Here is a 19,039-nt window from a genome sequence, read left to right as displayed (position 1 = left end):
CTTATATTTCTTTGTGTACTGTTAAGAAATGTTATAATGTACTACAATCTGGGGACTTGAGGGACAAAGTAATTGTACATGGGTTCTATTTTACTTTTCTTAATGTTCTTTGGCTGAAAGTTCAAAATTAAGGTATCAACAAGGGGTTTTCTTCTAAGAATTTGTTTAGGGGTGATTGTCCTCCCACTGTAACTTTACCTTGCATCTTTGTTTTCATAATTAAAAATAAAGTTATTTAAAAAAAAAAAGAAAGCAAGACAGACGTAAAGGAGAAAAGCACTGGGTCAGGGGGCTCCTAGCCTCATGGACTGAGAGCTTCAAACAACATAGGAAGAAGGGCAGATGTTAACAGGCAAATTACCTATGGAATAATAATCAAGCCTAAGTGGGTCTTTACATCTCAAAAAGGAGTGTGTATGGAAGAGTAATACAAAGTCTCTCTGGATTGTCTTCCTCTGGGAGAGGTAGCAGGATAACAGAGTGAATATAGAACCCACATCATCAATGCATTTCCTGATGGTACCAGTGTTCCAGTAATTAGAAATTAAGAGTCCTCCGATCACCTTTTTTTCTGCCCCTCTCCTCAGATGGTCAACTCTCGTTTCTTGGATGTCTTCATACCTGACAGCTATCGGCATTGGTTGTTGAATCATGATGTTAAGACCTGAGACCTCCCACCAAATCCCTTATAGTCTGGAAAGAAAGGAAATAGGGACTGTTGCACTGTTAGCTAGTTAGGGCAGAGCCCCATGGTTTGCCTGTCAAAGACACAAAGATCTGTGGGTAGAGTGGGTGAGGCAAAAAGATGCTCAATGCAGACACCAATGTGGACATTGGGAAAAGTGCAGTGGGTGAGAGAAGGTGGGATCCAGAGTCTCACTGAGTATAGAGTATTGAGTATAGAGACCAATAAAGGGGAGTAAGGGCTGAATAAGGACAGATAGCTCAGGTTATCCTGAGCCAGTGAGCCCAGATTTACATGTAAGACAATCTCTGTTTTGGGTTAAAACCAAGTTGTAAACAAATAGATACAAAGGAACCAGGGATGATTTTTGTTTTGGGTAAAACCAAGTGTAAACAAACAAATACAAAGAAGCCAGGGATGATCTTTGTTTTGGGTAAAATAAGGTGTAATCCAAAAGCAGAGCAGCCACCTGGAACCAATTCACTTAAGCACAAAAAAATGAAGCCATTAGAGAGAATGTGGATGTGTTTGAGTTGCTCACAAATGTGAATCTCCTAGAATCCATAAATGTTCAGTGAATGACGATACACATGAAATACTGGGGAAATACCCCACATAATAAGTTGTTTCATTGCCTTACTCATAATTTGTAATTTCATTGATCATTTCTTACAATTCAATAGGAAATCATGAGAAGCCTAATAAAATGCTTGTCAAAGGAAATAGATAGTTTCCTTAAAAAAAATGGGGTGGGGGGACGCCATACTGGTCTTCAGGGCCGGGCCTGGTAAATTGGGCCTTGGGAAGAGGGTGGGGGAAAGAAATCCTTCCCCTATGCATACACAAACGACAGAGGCAGGGGCTGGGCTCAGAAGACTCAATATGTCAGGACTTCTGATTCTCTTTGACTGGTAGGTTGGGGGCTCTGTGCAGGACAGCTAGCCATAGGCCCCCTGAGCTGACCACTTAGTCCAGGGGACTGAGATCCTCCATGCCATACTGGTCTTCAGGGCCGGGCCTGGTAAATCGGGCCCTGGGGGGAGGGTTGGGGTAATAAACTCCTGTTGTACGCGTGCTGGACCCCATTCAGGGGTTCTTTTTTTACTACTATTCATTTTCAAAAGCGCGTGGGCTCAAATGCTCCCGCGCAACATATATGCTTTTTAACTTCACCCAAAAATGTTCTTAATTCTTGATTGTTTCTAGGAAAAAAAAATGGTGTGCTCTAGATTTGAAGGATAATATTCAAATAGGTCTCTAAAATCAGTGTATATGTAGACGTGACTTTTTATACAGTGGTCCTCTCTAACTGCCAAGCCTAATCCATAAACAATTCAGCTATAAAATGTATTTAGCCCCTTTGATATATTGTCCCTCCCCCACACCAGAGCCCCTTCTACTCCCTAATCTCCCAATCAGGATTTGTTATCTTCCCCTTAATTAACTCCCTTTACCCTCAGTTCTTAACTTGTTAGGCACCAAGACCGACTTCCTGCCCCAACAGATTCTGCCCTTTCTCACACTTCTACAAAGCTCATTATTACTCCTTAACTCTCTCACCCCAAACCATCAGTACCCCACATTTACTCTTTTTAACTTCAGTACTGCACAGTCCTGATCACAGACCAAAGTCGTGCATTGGATTTAACAACCCCCAACTATTTCAAAAGACATAAAATGGACACATATGTCTTTTGAATATTTTATGTGTATTTTCTTTGACAGCTATAATTCTTACTATGTATCCTTTTACAGTGACGATTCTACCAACTTTTTATCTTTTCTTCTCTTTGTGAGCTGGTCAATAAGGAATTTTGGTGAAAGAGTCCCTCTGTTTAATGCTTATGATTGAACCATGTCATAGGGATTGTTGAACTTGTTCTTACAGTCCCCATATGTGCCGATAACGCCACGTGGCATTGTTCCTTGTTTGCATAGGCACATTAAAATGGGAAAATACTATAAATACAAATAAGTTCTTATCTAATAGAGATTGGAACACACAAATCTTGTAGTGCAATGGGACCTTACACCCTGAACATTGATCTAATGACCAGGCACAGGCCTCAGAAGAATGGGCATCCTCCATTCACCCCTGAACCAGGAAAGCTATCTACAAAACATCCAAAGATTTTTTATAACAACACCTGGAAGCAATCCTCTACCAGGGAAGACCCTACCACTGCTTTGACATCGACATGCTCAAAATAGACTTCCCTTAACACTAAGAAGACTTGACAACAACAACGACCTGCTTACAGGACAGGGCTCTCTGCATTGCCCTTTAATTGTGAGGTGAAACGAGAGGACGCTCTGCACCATCCTGACTGCAATGTAGCACATGCAGATTCCAGGAGCTTTAATACAGAAACATGATACCAACAACAGAGACTGTGTGAGAAATAAAAGTGTAATGGCACTATAGACAATGACTTGGATTGGACAAACTAGTTTGCCTAGAGCCTAGAGTTGGTCTTATGCCAGGAAACTTCAGGGGTAGGGTCTCCTTGTATTTAAGCCAAGGCTTTTCCTTTCCATATTTTGGTGGGCCTATGCAAACAATGATTGCCACTCTAACACCGTTTTTACTGTGCTCCTTTGACTCTAATCCTTAACAAAAACAACCCACTTAAACTTTTGAGGTTAAGTTAAACTAATATGCATGTGCATGGAAATGTAAAAAAGTACTTTGCCTTCAATGTTTAAGGAGTTACATAAGTTTTATGGCTTTAGATTGCTTTGTGTGCTGCTAAGAAATATTTTGTATTACAATCTGGGGACTTGTGGGACAAAGTAATTGTACATGGGTTCTGTTTTATTTTTCTTAGTGATCTTTGGCTGAAAGTTCAAAGTTTAGATATCAGCAAAGGGATTTCTGAGAATTCTGTTTATGGGTGATTGTCCTTCCACTGTAGCTTTGCCTTGTCCTCTTTCTTTGCATCTTTGTTCTCATAATTAAAAATAAAAAATTAAAAAAATGGGGGGAAATACTCAGACTCATCAAATAAAAAAGAATTACAAATAAAGGGTCCCAGACCTTAAGGACATTGTCTTATATGCGGCCTAATATTACCCACAGACACTATACTAGGTTTGGTCCCAAGCACCCCTTATGGTCCCTCAAGAACCACTGGGAGTGAGCAACCCTTGAGCATAGATAGAGGAGTAGTCCTAGATTACCATTAGATTAGCCCCAAAATAAAACCCAACAAATAAAACATGTCCCTCTCTCCTTCCCCCTCCAAAGATAACAACAAATAAAACACAAGACTTAAGAGATGGCTACAGGGTAAATGCATATTTCTAGCCTATGTGAGGTCTTGAATGGTAGGCTTTTTTTTTCTTTGGGGGGGTGGGGGAGTGGGGAAGATTTAGCCTGGATATGCTCAGGGATTACTCCTGGCTCTGCACTCAGGAATCACTTCTTGCAGGCTAAGGGGACCGTATGAGATACCAGGGATCGAATCTGGGTAGGATACATGCAAGGCAAATTTTGTTCCTGCTGTGTTATTGCTCTGGCTACTGAGTTGCAGGGTTTAAGGCTCCCCTGAGCACTCCAAGTATCTCCCTGCAAATCCACATGTCAGAAGTGACTGGCATGTTGTACTGGTAAAGGATTTTATATATATATATATATATATATATATATATGTATATATATATATATATATATATATTAAAAAATCAAAAGAAAAGATAAGCTTCCCAATTCTTACCACAGGCTATGTTCTTTACACTGACTGTATAGAAAGAGGAGGTACAGTAAATGCACCCCATATACAGCTCAACCCAGGCCCTTTTCCTGGTCTGTATTGTGAATTGGGGGACCAAAAAGTAAATGACTCTGGTTTTTAGTAGCCTCATGCTTCCTAGTTAAAAAAATGAGAGGGGGCAAGTAAGTACCCTTAGTTAAAAAACAAAAGACTGCTAATATTCTGAGTTGGCCAGCATATAGTAAGAAAGATGTATATATAAACACAGCTGGTGAGAGTGTAAATTGGATTAACTTCTAGAAAGCAATTTAGCAATATGTTATCGAGGGCCTTTAAAATGTTTATATCCTTTGATTCAGTAATTCCACTTCTGGGAATCTCCTGTATGAAAATAATCTGATATGCAAGGCAAAGGTTTCTACTCCAAGATATTCTTCAAAGTTATTATAAACAGTCTAACAATTCAATCATTGAATAATGTTTAAATAAATGATGGTACAGATCATCCAGTATTGAAGCCATTAAAACACATTCTTCAGGGGAATTTTTAAACCCCTGGCAAAGCTTGTTGGAATAACCTTAATTATCTCAAGGCATATATACCGATGACAGAACCAGAGACACTTTTCAAGTGTCAGCTGAAAACGTAGGAGACATCTATCAACATAATGGCCTTGATGTTGTAGGGACAGTTCAGTGAATCGGAAAATCTTGGCTTTTTAATGATAAAAGATCATATAGCCTAATGAGACTCACACCATGGGGAACATGACTTTCTAGGTTGGCGGATAGCAAATTCAGATGCGACTCTAAGAGACTAGAGAGTCCATATGCAATTCTAAGAGTCCTGGTGTTCTCTGGCCACCAAGATGCACTAGAGAGAGACTATTGGGATATCAGTTGCCCTGGGGATGGCATCAGTAAAGAAAGTGAGAAACCAGGTGTGTGTTCATCACCAGGGGGTCAGAGCTACCGCTTCTCAACCAGTGGAAAGCTAGTAGGTGGGAGGAACAATGAGAGAGAATTTATCTCCAATCCTTGGGCTTGTCCAGCATCAACTTAGATTGACCCCAGTCCTTTAGCTTCCAGGTCAGTGAATTGTCCTAGTGCCAATTCATAAGGCAGAAAGGCCTGACTCCTTCACTTCTCTATCCACTTCTACGGGTGCTGTGGTTTGGCTCAGAATCTCAGAATTGGGCCAGAAGAGCCAGCACAGCTAGTAGGGCCAACAAGGCACCTATCTCGACACCCCATTTGGTTCCCTGAATACATCAAGGAGTGCTCAGAGTTCTGAGTACTACTGACTATGGACCTTCAAACACACACACACACACACACACACACACACACACACACACACACGAAATTCAAAAATTCTTTTGAAAGTGAGGTAGAGCCCCAGAATTTCATGCAAAACCTCCTTCAGAAGACAGGGCCATGAGGGAGCTGGAGGAAGGACAGGAACATTGCTCCACTTGCTGGTCAGGAAGTGACCCACTGGCTCTGTCTTGCTCAGATATCACAGCTCCTTTTTAGAATTTACTCATTGAGTCACTCAAATGCTGGGGTCTCTGAGGTATATGGGCTAACCAGCGTGGTTTCTCTGGGTCTCGCCCAAATAAACCAGACAGAGGAAACTGGTTGCACATGGGCAAGAGTCCTCCTTCAGGTGGTCCTCATGGCCCATTGTGGCTGAACTTGAGGGAGATACAAATTGTTGGGGACCATGGGATAAACCTTACTCCACCTTGCCTGCCTTCCACCAACTCTTGAAAAGTGGGGCTTGATGACTTCCTCTCAGCCTGTTGGTGTTGACCTGTCAGCTGAGAAGTGAGCAGAGGGGTGCCTATCAGAGTGGGGTGCTCTCCTACAAACTCCTTAGGCCTCAAAATTGACCTGGGCTCTGTGTGTGTTTGTGTGTGTATTTGTGTACGTGCATATGTGTCCTTAGGAACTACTCCCGGCTCCAAGATGGCCTTGCAGAGCTCTTTCACTTGCTGGAATGGGACAGTTCTCCAGCTTGGCCGGGCCTGCGACTTCCACCGGGACTGTGCCCAGGGAGAAGATGAGAGCCAGCTGTGCCGTGAGTAGACCCATCTATAGGGTCCCCACCCCCCCCCTTACCCATCACAGAGTCTTCCCTGTGGTATCCTTCTGAAGGGTCCTGGTCTCCAGGACACAGAGCAAAATCCTACAATTGGGACTCTGCATCCAAGTGAAGACCTACAATGAGACCTTAGAAGCTTAGTCCCTCATGGAACAGAGAAATATGCAGGATAAGGAAGCCCCGGCACCACTCCATGACCCTAGAAGCTTCTATGCCCAGCTTACCTTTTTAGGGCACCCACTCATTCATCCTCTTCCTGCCTTCCTTACCCCTTCCCGGTTCCTCTTATCGAACCACAGCATGGTTGTTCCCTTCCTTTGTTCTCAAGTCAGAGTCCTTCTTCTAGAATCACCTTAGAGTAGACCATCTCCCAAAATAGGGTTGGCTCTTCTTCCTTTACCCCTACCCCACAAATCAGGGTGTGAACATCTACCACTGTCTTTGAGCCAATCAAAAATGGTAGAGGGAGGTGGAAGCGGTAGAACATTTGCCTTGCACACACTGACCTGGGTTTGATCCCTGGCATCCCATATTGTCCCCGAACCTGCCAGGAGTGATCCTAGGGCACTAGATCCTAGAGCACTAGAGCACTGCCAGGTGTGGCCCCAAATAATAACAACCACAACAAGAACAAGAGTAGTACAATACTGAGTGCCACAAATATTCACAGGGTCAGTACATCTTGATCACGTCTCAAAAAGAGTCTCAACAACAATGTTGCCCGTTGCTTCCCCCATGAGCACTCCTATAGCTTAACCTCCTCCAGGCAGTCCCCATGAAGCCAGTCAGGCAGTGGGTGGTCTATTGTGACTTCCTTCTTCCACTGCCCCTCTGCTTTCAAGGTTCATCAATAACACAATGTTCCTTTACTCCTAAAGACTGTTTTACACTGGCACGATCCCATTTTGCTTGTCCATTCATTAGCTAAACTGTTGTCACGTTGGGGCTATTAGGAAGGAAGATAACTTGACCCTCCTGTTTCTCTGGGACCCTTGTTCTCGCTGGTGGCTGATCTGCATCTCAGACAGCTGAGCCGGTTTCCATAGTGACTGTGTCCTCTGGCCTTCCCCAGACTGACCCCCACGGATCCTGCTTTCTTTTCTAATCTCTTCAGGAACCCTCCTTGCTACCCACCTTGAGAGTGTAGCCCTCTTGGAAGGTAGGAGGGAGAATGAACAGTCTCCCTGCTTCCCTTCTCTCTGTCCACCCTCAGATTTCAAGAAATTCTAGCTTTCTAGATAAATAAAAGGAGTGAGAACTTGGGTCAAATCAAGGACCCCAAGCAGGGCTCAATTCCCAGCCCAGTGCTTGCTCGAATCATTGGAAAAGTGTCCTCAGTACCTGCCAGGCCTAAACAGTCCTAGGGGCTTAGCAATGTTTACCAGGGAACCACAAACAGAGAACATGCTAGCATGAGCCCCAGAAGTGCGAGATCACTGAGCAGAGTTGAAGAATCCTGCCCGTGTGTTTAAGCACTTTCTCTCAGCAGTGTTTCCTGCAGGACCTCTGAGCTATATGCTTTCAATTTTCAAGTTTTGGGGCTGCCCACCTCCCAGCTGAGATATGGGTCAGCCAAGCCAGAGCCTGGTTTACAATTGGGGAAATGAAAGCACAGAGAAGGTAATTGATTCGCTCAGGGTCACACAGCGTGTCAGGGATAGAGCCCATGATTAGAGCTGTGAGCCTCTGGGACCCCACTCTTCCATGTGAGCAAACAGGGCACTTCCCCAGCAGGCCGGGACTTGTCATTAGCTGGTTTCCAGGCCCAAGTCCAAGTTCAAGGGCAGGTGCCTAGGGTCTGAGGCCCTTCAAAAGTAGCTCTGACCAGCTGTCAGCCTGACAGCTTTGACACCCTGGGGAACTTCCCTGCGCTGAGTTCTTTGCTTCAGAAACCAGTTGATGGGAGGAGATTTCAATTCGGTTCTTTGATCTTTGTGCCGCTCTGATCCTGGTAGGACATGGCCAACCTCCTTTTCCTGGTGGCTGTGCCCCTTTCTGATTTATGTAGATTCTGAAAACCGCCCCACAGAGATAAGGACCATATAACTCATGGCTGATATTTGTGGATTATCTGGTCTGTGCTCAAATGCCCAGATTCTTGGATTAACTGACTTTTATCAACAATAATTCTCTGCCTTTCTCTTATACCCACTTCATAGATGAGAAAGCTGAGGTCTTCTTGGAGGACTTGACTCAGCCTAATGCCAAACCCTTTAGATCTGTTTGCATTTTGAGTTGGCAGTGGTGGGCCTAGGCCAGCTAAGTCTCCTTCCAAGAGAAGGGGTTCGTTCGGGCAAGGCCAGAGGAGGCCCAAAACTCTGCCACCAGCTTTTGGGGCAACTCCCTCTGGGGTGCTCAGACTGTCCTCCCCTCTTTCTCAGCCTCAGCTTCCTGGTTCAGAATGTGAGTCAGAACCTGAAGCCTGTTAATATCTTTGAGACATTCAGGTCAACGTTCACTTGGCTTTACTTAACCATTCTTGGCTGATCTAGAATCTACCAGATCATTTTTCTCTTAGCATCTAATTAACCAAGCCCTGTAAAAGTGTCCAGATCTGGGGCCGGAGAGATAGTGAAGCGGCAGGGTGTTTGCCTTAGACGCTGAAGGACGGTGGTTCAAATCCCGGCATCCCATATGGTCCCCCGAGCCTGCCAGGAGCGATTTCTGAGTGTAGAGCCAGGAGTAACCCCTGAGTGTTGCCGGGTGTGACCCAAAAACCAAAAAAAAAAAAAAAAAAAAAGTGTCCAGATCTAGAGGCCAGAGGAGTGATAGCACAGAGGTAAGGCATTTGCCTTGCCTGTGGCCGACCCAGCATGAACCTCAGTTTGATCCCGGATGTCCCATATGGCCCCCCAAGCATGAGCAATTTTTGAGTGCATAGCCTGAAGTAACCCCTGAGGATCACTGGGTGTGGCCCAAAACACCAAAAAAAAAAAAAAAAAAAAAAGTCCAGATCTTCTCAGAAAGGGTCACTTCCCCTAGGCCTGCTTGATACACCAAGCATGGTCCTGGCTGGAATGGGGAGGGGAAAGTCGTGGTATTTTAGGGGCATCCCACACTTTGCCTGAAAGAAATTCCCCACACATGCTGGCACTTTCAAGCCTCAACCTGAAGCTCTGTTTCCGGCCAAGATGAAATGAAGGGATCTGGTCTGTGCCCTTCTCTACTGAACCATGCTAACCATCTATCCACCATAGCCATCTCCCAAACCTATACTCCACATGTGCTCTTCTTCCCTCACCAACACACCAGCCTGCATTTCCAGGAGACATCACCAAGACAGAACTGCAGCACTGTGGACTGTGGTCCATTAAAGGAGGCTTTCCGGGGCTGGAGAGATAGCATGGAGGTAGGGTATTTGCCTTGCATATGGAAGGATGGTGGTTCAAATCCTGGCATTCCATATGGTCCCCCGAGCCTGCCAGGAGCAATTTCTGAGCATAGAACTAAGAGTAACCCCCACGCACTACTGGATGTGACCCAAAAACCAAATAAATAAATAAATAAATAAGAAGGCCTTCCAGGCACCCTCTGAACTGAGTCATGTTCCCAATGATCTGAGCCCCCCCCCCTTCACTGCCAAAGGGCCACAATTCCCCCAACTTCAGTCCCTAGAAGACTCACTGACTCATTGCATCTTATAGGCATCTCCCTTCACACCGTGCATGCTTTTTTTTTTCATCGGTGCTGGGAGACTCTTCCTCCCGGGGCCCAAAGCAAGTTCTTCAAGTCTATTTCTTTATTGCAAAATAAAACATGTTGGTTGTAATGTATTTGGGAAATCTCAAAAAGAACACCGGGAGAAAAATAATGATCACCCATAATCCTCCCTCTCTAACATTCAGAGATCACCATAATATTTTGATGTATTTCTTTTAGCGTTTTGCCTCAGCCTCTCCCGTTTCAAGGAAACTGAGTGCACACATCTATCACAGGCGTTAACAGAGCTGTCACCCAGGAAGGAAGAGAAGTGGTGTCACTTGGCCCGGAGTTTCGGCTTGGCAGCTCCCTCAGCTGCAGCGGGGGTCACTTCTCTGTGACTCCCCCAATTTGTCTCTCTTAGAGGCGAATCAGATGTCATAATCGGCCACTGTGGCAGAATTGATGATTTCACACACAGCCCATTTGGTGGTCCAGCCAGAGAGGGTCTGGCTGCAGTCCAGGAAAAGGGTGGCCTGGAGCAGCAACCCCCAAACCATAATAGCAAAAGGTCCCCCCAGAGCTGATTCCCGACAGGGTCTGAAAGGAGAGTCGAGCTTCCCCACCTGGACCAAGTGATGGCCAGAGTATGTGGAGAGGTTAAAAATTGACTTTTCCCCTTTCACACAGGAAATAATCTTAAAGCCCCAAAGGAGTCCTAAGATATATTCATCCCAGGGTTCAGTGGGGGTGAGAAAGAGGGGATGGGGGGGTGACACTGCTCAGCCCAACCCTCTGTCATTTCTGACTTCAACCCATACTCCTAGCTCTGGTTTGAGCTAGCTCCTAGCTCCTAGCCCACTTCACCCACCAGGGACCTGATTCCATGCCCACGTACTAGGTTCCCTCTGGGCATACCCCCTTGCTTTTGGGAGTTGAAACCCATTTAGGATTTCCTTCTGCCATTGAACTTGGCATCCTCTTAGGTGCTGCCTTTGGCCCTACTGGTCTCCTTCTTGCTCCTTCTCCAATCAGCCAAGAAGAAAGCTGCTTTCCTCTCAGCCTCTAACCACCCCAGCTGAGCCCTGTCCCACAACCAGACCAAGCTAGGGCCAGGTTGGACTTCTAGAAAGCAGAGAATGCCTTGCCTTAGAGGCAAGTGGCTCTCCTGTTGCCACCTGAGCCCCTCAGGAAGGTCCCTGGCCCAGGTGGGAATGAGAAAAAGCATCCATACTCTCCCTCACTTTATCCTGTGAAGGGCCACTCAGACCAGCCCCTTTCACAGGGCCCATCCCAGGCTCACTGCAGGAAACTAGGCCAAGGGCCGAGGGGGCCGGATGCCAAGAATGGTTGGGGTCATGCTAGGTTCTCTGGCTAGAGCTTCTCAAAAGGAACCGAGTTGGTGAAATGCTCTGTCAGCCTTGGCTCACCCAACCACCTTCTCCCAGGAGCCCCTGGCCTTCTGGAATCTTCCATCATGGTCCTCCCATAGTAAAGCACCTCCCTGGGAAAGGACACATCGTGGAAGGTCACTCCCTGCTCCCAGTTAGTTTTTGCCAAAGAGAATTGAATGGGCCTCCCTGGAGGGGGCGCATAAAAAAGAAAAGAGAAAACTCCTCAGCTTTTGGATTTTTAATCAGAGGAATACATGGGGGCTTGAGGGAGGCGGGGGATGATTTCTTCAGGGGGGTATAAATGGGAAGAGATGCTCCAAGTCAGTGACAGCCTGTTTTAATTTATAATTCTGCCTCTGTGTGAAGCGCCCAGAGAGTCCGGGGAAGAGAGTAATAACTCACCAAGGTGCTGTCACAGCCCGGAAGCTGTGAGCCCTTTGTCAGTGTGCTGCCAACAAGGCTGGGACAAGGAAGGGCGTGGGGAGTGGGGGGGGTCTTGTGCAGAACCACTTCCTCCCCACGCAGAAGCTGGGCCTTGAGGGCGGCTGCTCTGGAACCTTCTGGAACATCCTACTAACTCAAGGGGCTCAAAGCCTCTCTTGCTGCTCTTCTTGGCCTTAACTGGAGAGAGTAAGCTTGTTCTCTCTCTCTTTCTCTCTCTCTCCTTCCTTCCTTATTCTGGTGACAGTTGGGAAACTTAGAGTCTGACATGATTTTGGGAACCCTTTGTGTAAAGCCAGGTGTCCAGTGGATGTGTAGAAAATTCATAGTGCCTGATAGTGCTCACTAGTTCTTCTGGGCACTGGTGTGTTTTGTCTCTGGCACCCTAGAACTTACCATTCTCTCTCTTTGTCTGTCTTTCTCTTTGTCTGTGTCTGTCTTTCTCTCTTCTTCACAGCGACCCTCCCTGCTGGATTTTACTGCCACTTTGAAAACGGCTTCTGTGGCTGGACCCAAGGCCCAGTCTTGCCCCCCACTCCCCGGTGGCAGGTCAGGACTCTGAAGGATGCCTGGTTCCAGAACCATCCAGGTATGACTACTCTCTGCCCTCACTTCCTCTGGGGCCCACCAGGCCAGGTGAGACACAGGGTATCATCTAGGGATGCTGAGTCCATGCTGCAGCTGTCCAAGACGCTCCCCCAAAGTATGGTCCACCCAAGTGCCCCTCCCTGGGCTTAATCTGGAACAGGATGGGCCTGGTGGAGAAATTCCTCCTGCATCCCTCAAATGTAAGGGATTAGCTGGAAGGGAGGAATGAAGAAATAAAAAAAATCTGGGATACTGGAGGCCCTCTATCCTATGCTGGATACACTGGCATCAGAGTGTGGACCACTTCATCCATAAGGTTCCACATTTGCTGGAGAGTTGAAATGCTCCAGACTCCACCGAAAAGGGGTGCTCTTGTCCTTAAGGCCTTCCAGGCAGTGAGAGGAACTGAACAGTCTTGCTGGGCCAGTGAGTTTACAGGGAATGTAGACCAAAGAGATGGGAAGTAGGAGGGAAGATTCAGACTGCAGAACTGGAAACGGGGAGGTGTAAGGAGAGCCAACCTGCACCTGGGCCCTTGGGACCTCTGGGTCACCCACACCCTCCAGAACAGGAACCTCCAAGTAGGGGTTGCTACCAACAAGGAGGCTAATGTCCATGTAGGCATTATCAATCAAGCTATAATCAAGATGGTCAAGAGGATTGCAGAGCCCCAGAACTGGCACCCCTGCCCTGCCAAGGGCCTGTTCCAATATCTCACTGTCTCTGCCCAGGCCGTGCCCTGCTGCTCAGCACCACTGATACCCCCACTTCTGAAAGTGCTACGGTGACCAGCGCCACATTCCCTGCACCTATGAAGAACTCTCCATGTGAGGCAAGTCTCCCTGTGTTCTTGTTCTCTGCCTTTCTGGGGTGGGGTGAGTGCTTATTGTCCCCAAAGGGAGGCCATGAGGGTCTTTGTAGCATCTTTCAGTTATAGGAGAGAGTCCTCACAGAGGACACTCAGGCTGCCTGCCTATCCTCTGGGCTACTTGCTTGCAGTGGGACCTTGACTAAAGAAAACACAGAAAATAGTCCTGAAGGCAGGAGATGTGGGAACAGCAGTGAGTGGCCTATAAGACTTTCTCCCCAAAACCTACTGTGAAATATCAAAATCCTGTTAGACATGTTACGGGCCATTGGTGGTTCAATTCATATCAATGTTGCAAAGATACCAAGGACAATCCGTGAACCCCAAAAATCACTGACTCAGATGGTTGATCACCCCTTGAGCATGGTGAGGCCAAGGTCCCTTATCATGTTTCTCTGCATGTGGGGAATGAGCTGAGACCCCACTACCATCCGACTCAAGGACCCCCATGAATCAGCTTATGAACCCAAGTCAGGTGCCATTTGTTACAAGTTTGAACACTTGAGTGGGCATCTCCTGGAAAGTAGGGCCAACGTGAGTGCCTTCCCCACAGAGGTATGTCAGGCATATCTTGAGCAAAGGGCTCCATGCGGCCTTGGTACAGGGTAACCCTGGCACTGTGGAACAGCATTACCTACACACCAAGGGCATGTGGCAGGGGAGAGAGACAAATCCATACCTCAAGTCCTTTCTTCCCTTGGTGCCTCATCCACTAGATTGATCCATTTATCCAGTGATCCCCCTGATGCATTCCAGACTAAGGACATTCTCCCCAGCTGATGATCAGGCAAGAACAGATCCCTGAGTGATAACTAGAGATGCTTTATTTCATTCCAAAAATGCTTATATAGGACAAGAGTAACTGGGATATTTGCAGGGTGGCAGAGACAGGGATATAGCAGAAGGATGGTCAGGGGGAAGTGAGGTGTCAGGGAGAAGGTCAACATAAATATTGGGGCTTAGGGATGTCTAGGGAGCAACAGTGGGCAATAAAAATGGCATGCAAAGTAGTAAGGCCTGATAGGTCATTTCCCTTAACCAGAGCTCTCTGTGAGGGAGGAGGAATGGCCCAAAGTCAAGCTTGAGAGTAACTATTAATCCTGGGGAGATGATGACCCTCTTTGTACTATCCTTTCCCATCTCTGGAGCTTTTGCCTCAAGGAGAATCCCTGGAGCAGTTGGTCTACGGGGTCCCCCAGAACAATTGCTCTACAGGGTCTGTCATCTAGGTGGTTTGGAAGCAATATCATTGAGGGTATTCAACAATCCATTTCTTGAGCTTTGTAGAAAGCCAATGAGACCTTCAGAGCAGTGGTTTGCAGCCGCTGTTCTGTGCTTGCTGCCAGCCCACAAAAAGGGGGAAAGATTCATATTTACTGGTTTAGATTCTGGAAACAATGGAGAATTTTTTTCTGGGTTGGTTTCAAGATCCCCGTGACCCCTCTGAGCAATATGTTCCAAGCTCTAGTCATCCATCTTGAAAACAACCAAATCAACCTCCCCCACCTACGGCCCACCTTGACTCACAGAGGTTCAGGAAAAAGGGGTTCCTTGATCAGAGACCCTAATAAATTCCAGTCCCCTATGCTTTCTCTGAAAATCCAAAGAACCCACAGACTGAACCTCAAAGAATAATGGTGTCAGTAATTTTTTTTCGAATTGGAAGAATGAATGGCCCAACTAAACCACAGGACCCCCACTCAGGAAGCAAATAGGATTTTGTAAACTAAAATCCACAGTTTGTGAAATCACTCCACACACCGTATCACCAACCCCAGGCAAAGAAGTCTGAAGCAGATAGGGTAGCCATGAAGGATTAATAAACCAAGCCAGCCAGGAAAGAATCATGGAGTCTGTCTGTACCTGGTGTTATCTCTTGAGTGCCAACCAGAATTCATTTCTTTTTTTATTAAACCAATTCCCAATTTACCAGGAAGGTCGAGGGAGAGACAAAAGTACTTATACAGAGAAGCTTTTACATATCAAAAGATATATTTATGTGAAAGAGGAAGATGGAGAGACACCTTTGTTTTGGGTTAATAGCTGGGTATAATCTTACAGGGGTTCATAATGTGCAGAGAGCAGCCTCACTCTAGATTCAGTATATAACTCTACTCTCTTGTCTGATTTTCCCTACCCTATGATAATTTCTCCCCACACCCCCAATTTGATGTATTTCTGTGCATCCCCTTAAATCCTTTTGTGGAAAAAAGTCAAAGCAAGGAATAAACAGATTAGTTCCATTCGATCTTATTTGAGGATCCAAACTATGAGATGCAGACGGGGACATTACACTGTCATCACTGATGGCACAGCCTCTACACAATCAGGCTGTGTCCCAGGCCATCTAGATGAAGAGAGAGGACGGGGCCACCAGAGAGGAGAGGCAAGTCCTTGAAAGCACTCGTTCTTTCCATTTACTAGTCTCTGCACCAAATATGAGAATTCTAGGGAGAAAAAAGAAATGAAAAGGGAATGATGACATTTTCCTAAGGCATCATCATTTCTCAAAAAGCCTGGGGGCTGATGACTAGCATAAACAGGTGTTTTGTTTTATGGCCTGTTGTGTTTTTCCTCCCATTAGTTAAGCATGGGGAGTTGTTTTCTGAGGGTTTTTCTGGTGGTTTTTTTTTTTTTTTTGGTGGGGGGGGGCTCTTTTCTTGCTCTTTCCTTCTCTGCAGAGGTTATAGAAGAAAGGTAGAGTGGTCCTTTCTTGGGGCTCCCTTCCACTACACCTCCAGGCCTTCAGACCCTTCATCTAATGCTGATGGTTTGAGTCCTCCAAGCTGGAGAACAAAAATCTTCATCTGAAAAATAAGGAAGCAAAATGGAAATATGCATTGCTGGTCTGTGAGTGTCGCCACTTATTGCATCTGAGCCCTCACTGTGCAAGGCAGGAAAATTTCTGCTCCCAGCCTGACTGAATTCCAGTTGCCAGGAAGATAGGGACTTTGTGTGTGTGAAGATAACTGAAGGACTTTATGCTCCCCACCAATCTCCAAAGGGCCCCTTCTGAATTGAGTGCAGGAAGGTGGACACTAAGCCAGGCTTAGCCTGGAAAATCTCTGAGGCAGGTCAGAGACCCCCTCTCTCTTTCTCCCTGGCTGAGCCCATCCTGCCTCATCCCCCCACCTCCAGCATCTTCATAAATTGAGACCCTTCATGGCCCCTGGGATGCCCCAGGGAGATGAAGTAATTGCGGAATATTTCACACTTCTACCTCCAGATCAACCCCATCCCCTATAGATTTTGGGGAGAACCGGACACTCCGGGGAAGCCCTTTCAAAAAAAATGTAGACTCTAGACATCATGGCTTGAGAAAACGCCGTGAATGCAGATTCCCCTGGCCCTATTCCAGCCCTCTTGAATGACCTCAGAGAACTGGGCCTAGGAACCTGCCTATTCAAACCCATCCCCTGGGATTTGACTACTGGAGTCTTCCCTGGCTAGCAGGTATTGGTCAATGTCCCAAAGTTCCCTCTGGGCCCCATAGGGAATCCTCTTCCCCAAAATGGAAAGTCAGTTGGGGAGTCATAGAAGGGTTAGAAATGAGGCAGGGATGAGAGGTGGAGCAGACTGGAGGTCTGGGAGTACATAGGCTTCAGCCTCCCTTCCGCCCAAACCTCCCTGGTACAGGCCATGCCCCCACCCATCTCAGCACAGTTGCTCCTGAGCTAGGAATATTCAAAGGCCTTTGCCTGCCAGGTTGGCCAAAAAACAGTGCTGGGCTCTGGGCTTTGGGGTGCTTCTACTCTGTGCTTCCATCCTCCCTCATATACTCACATGCATTTACTCCACTCTGAAAAAAAATAACAACAGGAGAACATCTTACAATATATTATGATTTGATTTGAGTTTGTTAAGCTCCACTAGAGGTGCCTAGGGCTTAGGGTGGGGGCAGCCTTGTGGGGGTCCCTCCAGTGTTACTTGTCACTCTGCTTCAGTCCCTGCTCTGGGCACCCTACTGGCAGACGGGCATTGCAACTGGTGGGAGATGCCAGCTCATTGGCTCTCTGCTGCCTTTCACACATCCCAGAAGCCTGAATGTCTCAACAAGCCCCGTGTGGTTTGATTTGATTTGATTTGATTTGAATAGCCTTCCTGTGACTAGAAGATTTGAAAGCATGTTCTCAGGACAGAACAGGACAGGAGTGGTTCGGAGGATTCCGAGGGGACAGAACAAGCCCCCCCCCCTTGTTCTCTATGCCCAGACAATGTAGCAACGTGTTTCCTTCTATGAGCTGCCAGAGCAAAAGACAACAGAGCAGGATGTGACCTGGCAGGTAATGCCCAGGCCTCAAACCTCCCATCTGCCAACTACTGCCTCACTATAGCCATTGGCAGAAAGACTGAGACATGTATCCTACATCTTCTTCCCTGAACACCCACTCCACAGTAATAAAGGGGCTGTTTTTGAGCAAGTCTACCTGGTATTAAGGAATTCAGCCAGGGAGTGGTACCACAGTAGTAAGGCATTTGCCTTCCATGCGGCTGACCCTGGACAGACGCTGATTTGATTCCCTACGTCCCAGATAGTCCCCCAAGCCAGGAGCGATTTCTAAGCACAGAGCCAGGAGTAACCCCTGAGCACCTCTGGGTGTGGCTCAAAAACCCAAAAACAAATAAGAAAGAAAGAAAAGAAATTCAGCCAGGAGCTGGAGCCATATCACAGCAGGTAGGTTGTTTGCCTTTCAAGAGGCTAACCCAGATTCAATCCAAAGCATCCCATATGGTCAACTGAGCCTGTTAGGTGTAATTTCTGAGCACAGAGCCCGGAGTAACCCCTACCACTTGGTATGGCCCAAAAACAAACAAACAAACAAAAGCCAGCCAGTGACCAATGTGACTCCCAGGGGCTGGGACAAAAATAAGAGTTGTTGGGAGGATTCTGGGGGAGTGGGGGACAACAAGGGGCCCCTATTCTCTATGCCCAGACAATGTGGACTTGGGACTTGCTCTTTGGCCTTTTTTAAACCCCCATTAGTCCTCCCCCAATAAAAGAAGCACGCAGAGTCCAGAGTAACAACACAGTAGGAAGGGCATTTGCCTAGCATGCTGCTGACCTGAGTTCAATCCCTGGCATCCCATATAGACCCCTGAGCCTGCCAGGAGTATCCCCTGAGTGTCACTAGGTGTGGTCCTCCCAAAAAAACCAAGAACTCAGACTCTGAGGTCAGAGTCAGGGGACTCTCCACATCTCTTCTGTGGACTGTGGAGGCATTTCAGAGCTCTGGCTAGGACTGGGCTGGAGAGAAGGTGAGAGGCAGGACTCTGTGTGTGTGGTGGGGGGGGGAGTGTGGGGGGACATGGGTGGTTGGGAGCTCAACTATTGGCTAGGACTGGGCTGGAGGGAAGGTGAGAATCAGGTGTGTGTGTGTGTGTGTGTGTGTGTTGGGGGCTCAACTACATGCCCCCATATCCAGCCCATGAGCTGACAAACAGAACCTGCTGGAGGGAAGGTGAGAATCAGGTGTGTGTGTGTGTGTGTGTGTGTGTGTGTGTGTGTGTGTGTGTGTGTGTGTGTGTGTGAGTTGGGGCTCAACTACATGCCCCCATATCCAGCCCATGAGCTGACAAACAGAACCTGCTGGAGGGAAGGTGAGA

At 46.9% G+C, this 19,039-nt stretch overlaps 1 protein-coding gene and 1 non-coding gene across 2 annotated transcripts in view; both read left to right on the top strand.

Moving 5' to 3' along the window:
* Positions 1–19,039, top strand: part of ALK (ALK receptor tyrosine kinase) — a 713,821-nt gene that overhangs the window by 595,762 nt on the left and 99,020 nt on the right. Inside the window, exons 6-8 of the mRNA XM_049784231.1 lie at positions 6,350–6,481; positions 12,437–12,568; positions 13,299–13,399. Coding sequence (XP_049640188.1) covers positions 6,350–6,481; positions 12,437–12,568; positions 13,299–13,399 — 365 coding nt within the window. The remainder of the gene's footprint in view (positions 1–6,349; positions 6,482–12,436; positions 12,569–13,298; positions 13,400–19,039) is intronic.
* Positions 4,385–4,517, top strand: LOC126024830 (small nucleolar RNA SNORA51). Its single transcript, XR_007500930.1, has one exon. It is a non-coding gene; the product is annotated as a small nucleolar RNA SNORA51 (small nucleolar RNA).

This window comes from Suncus etruscus, chromosome 12 (genome assembly GCF_024139225.1).
Source record: "Suncus etruscus isolate mSunEtr1 chromosome 12, mSunEtr1.pri.cur, whole genome shotgun sequence".
Lineage (NCBI taxonomy): Eukaryota > Metazoa > Chordata > Mammalia > Eulipotyphla > Soricidae > Suncus > Suncus etruscus.
This window is presented reverse-complemented; position numbering and strand designations above follow the sequence as displayed.